Below are 10,633 nucleotides of genomic sequence, written 5' to 3'. Positions count from 1 at the left end.
TGATATTTACTACCTTGACAATTGTGTAGAACTAGGATGTATGTGTCATAATCATGGTTGTCTGGCACCATTGTTGCCACCACCGATGAGAAAATAGCAGGACACCATAACAACACCATCAAAATAGCAAACACAGACGAAGAAATGATCTTGCAAAAGTAGACAAACACATAAACTTGCAGATAGGTTCCACCGGCATGTAGGAAACACAACTAGACATTATTGTGAAATTTAGGCACTCCAGTGGACAAGGTAAAGGGAAGAAGAGAAACCCAATTCATCATACATATACTTGCGCAGGAAGTTTGTCAGATGTAGAGATCGATAGTACTGCTAGCATTACATTTATTCAGTGACCTAAAAGAAACATCATCCAGAAACATGGCAACTCATCAAGTTACGTACAGTTTACACATCCATCTGCACAATTTCAAGCATAATCAGTGCATCAGTGCATGCCGCGCATAATACCATGAAGGTACCCACCAGTCATAACAAAGGACACCAAGGACACAACACCAGCTGGAAATATTTTACCAGAATTCTTGAAACGAGAACCCATTACTCCCAAAAGAGCAGCGGACATTCCAAAACCAACCGATGATGCAAAAACAGGATTTGTGGGCAGCTGACTGTAAACAAATAACAGTATAGCAGCAGATATTCCTCCAGAGATTATTGACTTTTGGCTGCCACTCTTCACATAGCCCATTAGCCCACCCAATCCAACCAGCGCAGCATAACCCAATGTCAACTTCTGGGACATGGACATGGCCATCTTCTTGTTGCTATCCCCACTTTGTTCAGACTCTCCGTCACCTTCGTTATTATTACCCCAGTTGTTGCCTCCACCTCCGCTATCACCACCTCCGCTTGCACCGCCAATATCACCTCCACCTCCAGTTGTATCTGGTTCAATCCCAACACCTTCACTAGCTGAATTAACAGTAGATGAAGTTTGAACTTTAGATTCAGGGATCACACTAGCATTAATTGCCCAAGTTGCACGCTTTTCTTGTTGATTTAGAGCAGAAACTGTGTGAGACTGTTTGTATGACCTGGTCTTCAAGAAACATACAGATGTACAATCAGTATATGCTCCTGCATAAGTCACGTTGCGAGGAAGAAAAGGCCGTCCTCGGATAGAAGCTTGGAATTGAACTTGGGGCAGCAAAACAGAGGACTGAGATATAGCCGATATATTTCCCAAGGTGACCATGATGGGTCAAGCCTTGAGAACAACACCAAAACAGAGAACATGCTATGAGCAAAGAAAATAACAAGGTCGAGAGCAGATATAAGGTTATATAGTACATACATAACAAAGTTTTTTGACCATCTACTTAACAAGTTTGTGAGAAGCACAAAACGAATGCACATGCATAAGTCTTCATGGAGTTTATTTAAACGTGTAACTAGAGATGGACTATTTGCTGCCTCATGAGCAATGACTGGCTGATAGTTTGATAGCTAAGCTTTAAAAGTTTAATCCACCTTCGACATAATCTATGTTGCACATTTATAGTATAGCATTAAATTGATGTAGCTTAGCTTGGTGGATTATGACTGGGTCGTTCACTCCCATGATTTCTAACATCCCCTAAGAGTAAAGATAACAGAGCTAGGAGAACTTTCAGCAAAGTATGTTCAGTTGCTAATGGGAACACAAAATCTATAGTTAGAAACATTACCTTTATTATAAAAGATCTATAGAAAAGTAGCAGCTTTGACTCCAATTCATTCTTGCCACTACTAACTTTAACTCCAATTTATATTGGCTAATAAAATTATAAATCACGGGCCTCCTGATTTGGAACAGAAGTGAACATAGAGAGGGACTGACGGGAGTGGAAGTAAACATACATAAGAAGTTTTATATATGTTATCACTTATCAACCAGTTTTTGTGCATACATTATAACAGTCTTTATACATCTAATCCAGGAGCGTCTCGACTCTCGACACAAACAAAATCATATCACAAACGGAAATCACACATTCATAAATCATAACTTACGATTACATTTATAACAGGCTTACAGCAACTTTTTCAGTCAACCAAACAGATCTCGCGATTCTAACTCATTTCTACTTCTCGAATACATTCACCAATTAATCACAACAAAGCCTCGCCATCAATTCATAATTCACATTACTAATTACTCAATATCACAACTGTAATCTTATAATTTGAACCATTAAATACAAAATCAACTCAAAAAAACTGTTTAATACATGTAAATACAGATAGAACATATGAATCATATGTATAAGAAATGGAGATTACCGTGAATAAGATTAGTAGTTGATGCGATGAGGATCGAGCTGAGATTGTGGGCTTTCTTTACTTACAGATAAACCCTAACCCCTAATTATCAAGCTCGAGTGTATAACTGTCATTTAATATTATTCTTCACCCTCGTGGGCTTATGTTTAAGTCATGGTCCATGGAGTGATGTTAAGATCCAGCCCAATATTGTAGTCGGGCTTGCAGGAGTAGTCCAAAAAGAAAACAGTGTTACGATTTTCATTGTTAAAATTATTATTTTTGAATTTTTTTAAAATAAAAATAAAAATTAATATTTTATTTAAAAAATTAATTATGATAATTTTAATTACGCGGTAAAAAAATTAGAATTGTGTGGTAAAAAGTCAGATAATTTATATTTTAAAACGGAGGTGTTATTTATTAGCCTTATGGTATTACGATTTATGACTCGTAATAAAATTTATATTGAATAAAAGTATTTCTATAATTTGGAAATTAAAAAAATAACTTCTTTTTGGGAATCAAAATGAACCGACCTTAGCGAATGAATAATTCGTAGTTGCATGCCTTTTTTTCATTGAACACGTTTTACGAACGTCAAAACTGTTGAAACTTTTTGGAATAAGATTGACAAACGTTTTTTAAATGCAAAGTTAAAAGAGTAATGTTAGAAGGTAATAGTTGAAGTACAAAATTAATTTCAGAAGAATCTAACACTAAAATATATAGCTTCACTTTATAATTGATTTTTTTTTTTGTCATACACTTTATAATTGATTTATTTATTAGTATTCAACTGTTTTTTCCTAACATAATAAGTGAACATTTCACAAAATGGATGAGAAACAAACAATAGTACAAGGCCACCGAACTGAGGCTTAAATATGCAAAGGTGAGCTCCTCGAGCGGACAAAGAAGAACAGACCACAATTCCTTGAAAGTTCATTTTCAAGTTTCAACTGCACAATTGTTAGGCAACTACGTTGTATGTGTAGCTCTGTGACATTTAAAAATGATTCATGATAAAGGGAGACATAAGTCGCCCATTAGTTGGCACCACATGGAGCTCTTCTTATGCTCCGTTGTCTATCTACTATCTACTTGTCTTATACATTGTTTTGACAGATTCACAATAATGTAAAGCTTAATGAGAAATTAAGCACGGATGCGCCTATAGCTAATTATATAGGTGATCGATTATTTGTACTGTGGTTTGGTTAGCAGAACGATCTTTAAAGCTGGTTTGGCTAAATTTAAAAATATAATTTATGATTTTATGTGATTTAATGTTAGCTGGGTATTAAATTTGTTAATTTGAATAATTTTAACTTATTAATAATTTATAAATTATTAAAAATAATAAAATAAAATGATTAACAATAACTTATGATTTATGAATAATTTTTATTAGAAAAATGTAGAAAATTAAGTGACTGAAAAAGCATCCCAACTAAATTCTGGATTCGGCCATATATCTTGGTTTCAGTTAGTTTTAAATTTATCACACAAACATATATTTTTAATGTTAAACAAAATAAATTTATTATACAAAAGAGAAAGATCTAAAGGTATATGCTTTTATACCCTTCAACTTCAAGTGACTAAAATGTTGAAAAAGATAGAGAGACCATTATTACATATCCGAGAAAATGGTAAATTGAAATACAAACTTGTGATAGTTTTTCCCTTTAACATTTTCGAGTCCTATAAACACGATAATAGAGCTGGGCAATTGCCGGGTTTGTAATTTAATTATTTGATTGTGGAAATGGGGTTTGGTTTGTTGCCGTCTATGACCTAATATAAAATATTGTTTGAACTTTCATTTGACATTTTAGAAAAATTAATAATGTAATATAATTTAATAATATAATATCGGAACTTATGCTGATACAGTGCTCAGAGTTCGACTGGCAAGAGCGAAAGATATATAATGCCTTGATTAATCCACGCTAATGTCCCAAGAATTTTGAAGAAAAGGTAATTTAATAAAAATATAATGCAATTTGTAACATATCTACAGACGTATGAGACTATGAAAGAGCACATTAATGTTCATGCACAACATACAAACATAGTTAAGCAAGTTACAAGAAGATGCAGCTAGCTAGCTACTTACGTTAGAATTTGTTTGAATGCAACGTCACGGATCCATAATTAGCCATCACGATTATGTTTTTAAGTAAAAAATTATGATTTAAACACGTGACCACACATGCAAAAATGTGTATTCTAGGTTTAGGTAGCCTATGTGCATTCATTTATACACAACAGCATGCGGTGTCTAACTAACATTTGCGCCTTAATTAATTTGGTTTCGGCTAAGAATGAGGTCAAAAGTCTTTTAACCAAACATATTAATTATGCAATTAGATTATTAGAGCTTAATTTAAACTTAGGTAGGGATCATTAGGGATCATCACTGTTATTTCTTATCTCAACTTGCTCTCTTTCCAGTTGGATAATTGGACTTTCAAAGCCGCCCTTAGGGTTTATATATTAACTTCACTTCCATAATCAAATATTACCAACTTTTAAACATAACACTAAGAGCTCTTCACAGTGTAGCACAAAATGAGTTATGGTAGCGCATCGAGTTATAATAGGAAGCTCATAGCTTATCCATACTCTTCGCCACCGCCTCCGCCACCGGTGGTGCCTCAGTATCTTTACTCGTCGCCTCCGCCACCACCGCCGCTTGTGTTTAGCTCGCCGCCACCGCCTCCACCGTGCCCTCCTCCACCATCGCCAACTCCACATTATCATTACTCTTCTCCACCACCTCCGCCTCCTAAAAAACATCATCACTATCAGCCGCCACCTCCTCCTCCACCGCCTGTCGAATATCCTCATCCACCGAAGGCCTCGCCGCCTACAGCATCGCCTCCCGGTGCATCACCTCCATACACGCCTCATAAGCCACCAACTGCATCGCCTCCCGGGACTCCATACACGCCTCATAAGCCACCTACTGCATCGCCTCCCGGTGCATCACCTCCCGGGACTCCATACACGCCTCATAAGCCACCGAGCGCATCGCCTCCCGGTGGCTCAAGTAAGCCACCGGGCGCATCGCCTCCCGGTGGATACTCGTATCCTCCGGAGACGGGCGCGCCTCCTAATTGGCCAATTATGCCACCCTCAGCATATCCACCTGTCTATCCACCAGGTGGCCTCACGCCAGGCGGGCCCACACCAGGTGGCCCCACTCCATTTCCACCAACACTCCCACCCGGCGTAGACATCTCAACTCCTCCGCCCTCCGGCGGCGGCAGCAACCACACCACCGTCATTGTCGTCTGCGCCACCCTAGGCGGCGTATTCTTCCTCGCATTCCTCGCGCTCGGCCTCTTCTGCTTAGCCAAGAAAAAGAAGAAGCCCGTCATGATCCCCGCCGCCGCCGCCGCCGGATACGGCCACCACACAGTCGGAGAATCCTCTCACCACCTCGCCACCGGTGGCGCAGCCACCGGCGCCGGCCATGCAAGCTACGGAGACTAATCAATCAATGTACGTAACGTACGCTTAATTAGCTAGGGTTTAAGCAGCCTCAAATTCCCCTTCAATTCAATTCGTGTGATCATGTTTAATTTGTTACATTAATAAGTTTACAATTTGTGTGAAGAGTGGCCTAACTAGATTCAAAGTGAGAGCAATGTTGACTTGCTTGCCAAGAAAGGTCAACTTTGTTCTGCGAACAAGGCCAAAAAAACAACCTACTATCGTCTTTGTTTTCTTGTTTTTAATTTTTTTGTTATGGTGTACGTAAGATCCGTTCTGTAAAGATTGATTTGCACGTTAATAATTTCATATTTTTTCCACCGCTTTTCTCGAGCCATGTTACCATCGTTTTCTTATTTTACCCACTACGGCTACTTTATGGTTGTAAAGTTTCAGATACGTCTTTCTTTGTCATTTTCTTAATGTTTGGTTTAGAAATTATCATAATATATACGGGTCTGAGTATCTTATAATCGAAAACTAGTGAAAAAAGCCGCGCTTCGCGGCGCCGTGATAAATTTTGATATGAATCAGAATTATAATAGGATAAAAATTATTTTGAGGCATCTTCCCATTAAACATATCACAAATAAAAAATATTATAATTGATATAAAAATTTGTTTAAGTGATCATTCTGTCAAACACAATACTAATAATAAAATTAGTTCGAACCCCCCTCCCGTCAAAGACAATATTAATCCATAATTATTATTTTTATGATAAATTAAATATTATAATTTAGATCAAAATTAGTTTGAGCCGTTCTCTTGTCTAACACAATACTTATAACAAAACATTATAATTTAGATATTAGTTTGAGTCGTTTTACTGTCAAACACAATACTAATAAAAATTATTCTAATTATGACAAAATTAAAGATTATTTTGAATTGTGTAACAAAAAAAAATATTATAACATAGATAAAAAATTATTTTAGCGACTTTACCGTCAAACATAATACTAATAGAAAATTTATTATTATTTGGATAAAAATTAGTTTGGGCCGCCTCCCGTACCCGTCAAACGAAATACTAATCAAGAACCATTTACATTATCATAAAATCAATATATGATACCTATTTTTTATATATTATTTTATTTGTTAATTATTTTTATTTTTTGATTCCTATTTATTAGTTAAAAATTATTATTCTTTTATAAAAAAAAATTTAGCGACTTTCCTGTCAAACATAATACTAATAGAAAATTTATTATTATTTAGATAAAAATTAGTTTGGGCCGCCTCCCGTGCCCGTCAAACACAATACTAATCAAGACCCATTTACATTATCATAAAATTAATATATGATTCCTATTTTTTATATATTATTTTATTTGTTAATTATTTTTATTTTTTGATGCCTATTTATTAGTTAAAAATTATTATTCTTTTATGGTTCTAATTTTTGTTGCTATCAGTTTTTTTAATGATTATTATCTTTACAATCCTTTATTTTCTATTCGAAATTTAAGAAAATTATAAGACTAAATCGATAATAACAATTGTACGTATTACCTTACAAATCTTAAATATAAATTGTATTTTATCTATGATTTTGTTAGTTTGAATAAATATAATCCTATTTCTATTAGGATTACTAAATAAGAAAATAATTGTCTCATCTTTAGACACTACGCCATAGATGACTTTTCCCAACGTTTTAGCCTGTTGTTGCCGTTGCTAATTGTTGCAATAGGTATGTTTGTTCTTCTCTATTACAACAATATTCTAAAGTGTTACCATATATATTAAGAAATGTTGCCAAAAAATTATATTTATTATTTTATTTTATTTTATAATAGGAATTTTAAATTAATTAAATTAATATTTTAAATGTTATAATAAGTAAAATTCTAAAAATCTAGAAAAAAATTACTTTAACGAAAGTCTAGATTAAAACCCGGATAAATTAAAAAAATTAAAATGTATTTGGTATATCTATTTAATGGTCAAACTATCGAAATACCGCTGACCAAAATAAGTATTGTCTCATATTAACATTTTATTTTAGAAATTTTAAAAAAGAAATAAAAATTTTAAATTTATTGACGTATCTTTTATTTAATATTATAATATAAGATAAATATAATAATTAAAATAGAAAACTTACAAACACATAGCACTAAGGCGAAATGTTGAGCGGGCTTCTCCCCCCAAACAAAAACCCAATTACTTTTAGTTTCCCTCTAACACAAAAACACATACAGACAGACGCTAAAAACACACACACAGACGGACGCTCTCTCTCGACTCTCTCTCGAGCTCTCTCTCTCGGCTCTCTCTCTAGCTCTTCACGAAGAACAAATCGAAGAATTGGTATTTGAATACGCATTTTTGTTGCTTCAATTAAAAGGCTGTTATTGTTTATTTTATGATTTTGCAGGTGATTAGAGCTTTAAATTGTTGCTTCAACTCATTTTCTTCGATTAATTGGTAAATTTTTACACATTTACACTTCTGCGATTAATTAGGGCTTTGTCCTCTTAAAATACCTTTTATTTTGATATTTCAGGTGGTGATTAGGGTTCCAAATTTGGGGCTTCTAGTGTAGAGCTGTCATTAAGGTAAATTGGAGTTTTCATGGAGCTTGTTCGATTGCATCTTGTTCAGTACAGTTACTGGTGTTTCTCCACACGCTACTAACCTGATTGTAAAACAGTGTACAACGATATTAAGTCACTATAGGAGAGCTTTGGTGCATCCATTCGGGTTCTTTCAAATGGTATATTCTAGTTTTGAATAGTGCTATATGGATTCCTAAAATAGTGTTATATTTCTAGTTGCAATGTACATGCTTTTCTTTTGAATGTTTACATGCTTCTAATTGAAATAATAAATTGTGTTAACTTTAATTTGGGAAGTTACTATGTATTCTTAAAATGAATGTGCTATCTCTGAGGTATGTTAAGACACTTTGACTCTTTTTCAACCGTCTATCTTTTAGTATATTGTTTTTGTGTTGATTAAGTTCCAGATTGAGGAGTTTATTTATTGGATCAGACATTACAAGAACGCTAGGATGAATTTTGGTTTTTGCAATTTTTTTATAACGGAAAATAATTGGCTTCGTCCACCAAAGATCAGATTGCTCTTCTATGGGAGGTACTTACCATGCTCCTTACTACATTAATAATTCTTTGGGTGACTGGATTATGGAAGGGATCTATTTGATGTTATCTATGTATGTGTGATTGCATATTCAGAAGGTCGGTACTTGATATAGACTTATATTTACAGACTTAAAATCTTCCTGTCGTGAACTCTAAAGACGAACTCTAAAGACAGACTTGTAGTCATGTCATGTATGGCCATTTTTTGGATCAATGTAAGCTAAAACAGAGGAACCTGATGAATATAGAAGAACCTGATGGTCATGTCATGTATGGTCATTTTTTATGGATCAATGTAAGCTAAAACAGAGGAACCTGATGAACTTGTTTCCTTGTCTTCTTCTTTTGTAGGCATTTCACACTTGAACCTATATAATTTACTGCACAAAGTGGACAGCCCTAAACTACTCTGCAAGCTAAGTAAGATTACTCTTAATCATTCTAACACATCTCTTCACTTAGAATCTTGATAATTTATTGATTCTTTAGACCCAGGGGCAGGTATACTCTTTAGATATTTAACTAGCATGACTTAATAATTAATTAAGAGATAACCCAGGTCACACACACATATTCTCTATTTTAAACATTAGAATCTTAGTAATTGTTGGAATTAGCTGTCAGCGAATCTCCTGCCCACACTTTCTCTCTTTCTATCACACAAAGCTTCAAACATTGATTTTATGATTTTTTAAACTTTCATATCAAAGTATACAGCTTCCTTTGTTCTGTTCTTGTAAGAAACAAACTGGCTGTCAGAATTTAGAGCAGTTCTGGTTTCTACATATTTGTCAGACAACTAATGTTTCGACTCCACTAACCGTATCTGAAATTTTGTTGTTGCTTCTTTGTAGGTCACTATATGATTCAAAATTTATTCATTCGTTTCTTTTATATCACTATATGTTCTTGTTTTTATGCAAAACTTATCACTCTAAAAATCCTTGTTGTGATTTTTATACTGCTTACTTAAAAGTCATAGAAAATGAGAAAATTTGTCCGAGTTATGGAGACTAATTAGGCAATTACCTTATCGATAAATTTCCTTCTGGTCCGAGTAATCTAGAGTATAAATTCTCCTCTGGTTATATTGATATACTAGGTTCCGCTGTCATTCTTAAACTTCAAGATCGTTAGTACTTAAATAACATGTTTTTCTTTTGGTAGAGAGGGGGATTTCTCCAAGGACAGTAAAAGACTTGAAGGTAAATAGTGGTGGCAGAATTTTAGAGAACATTTGATGGCTGTACTTCTCAAGGTAGAGGAGATCAAGAATGGAAGACTTGCAGCATTGTTTGTGATGCTCGGATTATTTATGCCTTGTTAAGTGTTGGCATTTAGTAGTAGGGATGTATATTTTGGATGTTGATATTGGAATGTAAGGAAATCTCTGTATTCAAACCGTACCTTTCAATTTGATAATTTAAAAATTATTGCTGTAGCTATAAAATGTGTTGTGGTTTATATTTATTGTTATTATTTGTTAAAAGCTGTTGCAAATATTATAAATAAAAGTTTGGCCCATGTGGGCGGCCCCATTTTTTTTTCAAAATGGTGCCTTTTTAGCAACGGAATTAAGATGTTGCATAAACTGTTGCCTTTGCTGGCTAAGGCAACGCCGAAAATACTAACAGCCCAAAACCGTTGCCATTGCACATTTTCAGCCTGCTGCAACAATTTATGGGCCTCTGGCTACGTTTTTGAAATGTTGCTGAAAGCCATCTATGGCATAGTGAGAATTCAATAAGAAA

At 34.6% G+C, this 10,633-nt stretch overlaps 2 protein-coding genes and 1 long non-coding RNA gene across 6 annotated transcripts; 2 read left to right on the top strand and 1 right to left on the bottom strand.

Moving 5' to 3' along the window:
- Positions 1 to 255: 255 nt before the first annotated feature.
- On the bottom strand, positions 256 to 2,414 carry LOC108219544 (protein FATTY ACID EXPORT 2, chloroplastic). Its single transcript, XM_017393042.2, has 2 exons — positions 2,287 to 2,414; positions 256 to 1,231 (listed from the first exon to the last, which is right to left on the bottom strand). The coding sequence occupies exon 2, from the start codon at positions 1,217 to 1,219 to the stop codon at positions 449 to 451; it is 771 nt and encodes a 256-aa protein (XP_017248531.1). The 5' UTR covers positions 1,220 to 1,231; positions 2,287 to 2,414; the 3' UTR covers positions 256 to 448.
- A 2,428-nt stretch (positions 2,415 to 4,842) lies between these two features.
- On the top strand, positions 4,843 to 5,769 carry LOC108217542 (leucine-rich repeat extensin-like protein 3). Its single transcript, XM_017390371.1, has one exon. The coding sequence runs from the start codon at positions 4,843 to 4,845 to the stop codon at positions 5,767 to 5,769; it is 927 nt and encodes a 308-aa protein (XP_017245860.1).
- A 2,136-nt stretch (positions 5,770 to 7,905) lies between these two features.
- LOC108218140 (uncharacterized) lies at positions 7,906 to 10,323 on the top strand. Of its 4 annotated transcripts, none has more exons than XR_010291421.1 (6): positions 7,906 to 8,205; positions 8,285 to 8,336; positions 8,432 to 8,494; positions 8,773 to 8,874; positions 9,234 to 9,302; positions 10,050 to 10,323. It is a non-coding gene; the product is annotated as an uncharacterized LOC108218140 (long non-coding RNA). The 4 variants fall into 4 exon arrangements; XR_010291420.1 differs by having other exon boundaries at positions 8,741 to 8,874; XR_010291419.1 differs by having other exon boundaries at positions 8,285 to 8,494.
- Positions 10,324 to 10,633: the final 310 nt, after the last annotated feature.

This window comes from Daucus carota, chromosome 4 (genome assembly GCF_001625215.2).
Source record: "Daucus carota subsp. sativus chromosome 4, DH1 v3.0, whole genome shotgun sequence".
In the NCBI taxonomy this organism is placed as follows: Eukaryota; Viridiplantae; Streptophyta; class Magnoliopsida; order Apiales; family Apiaceae; genus Daucus; species Daucus carota.
Note: the sequence above shows the minus strand (reverse complement) of the source record. Positions and strands in the feature narration are given on the sequence as shown.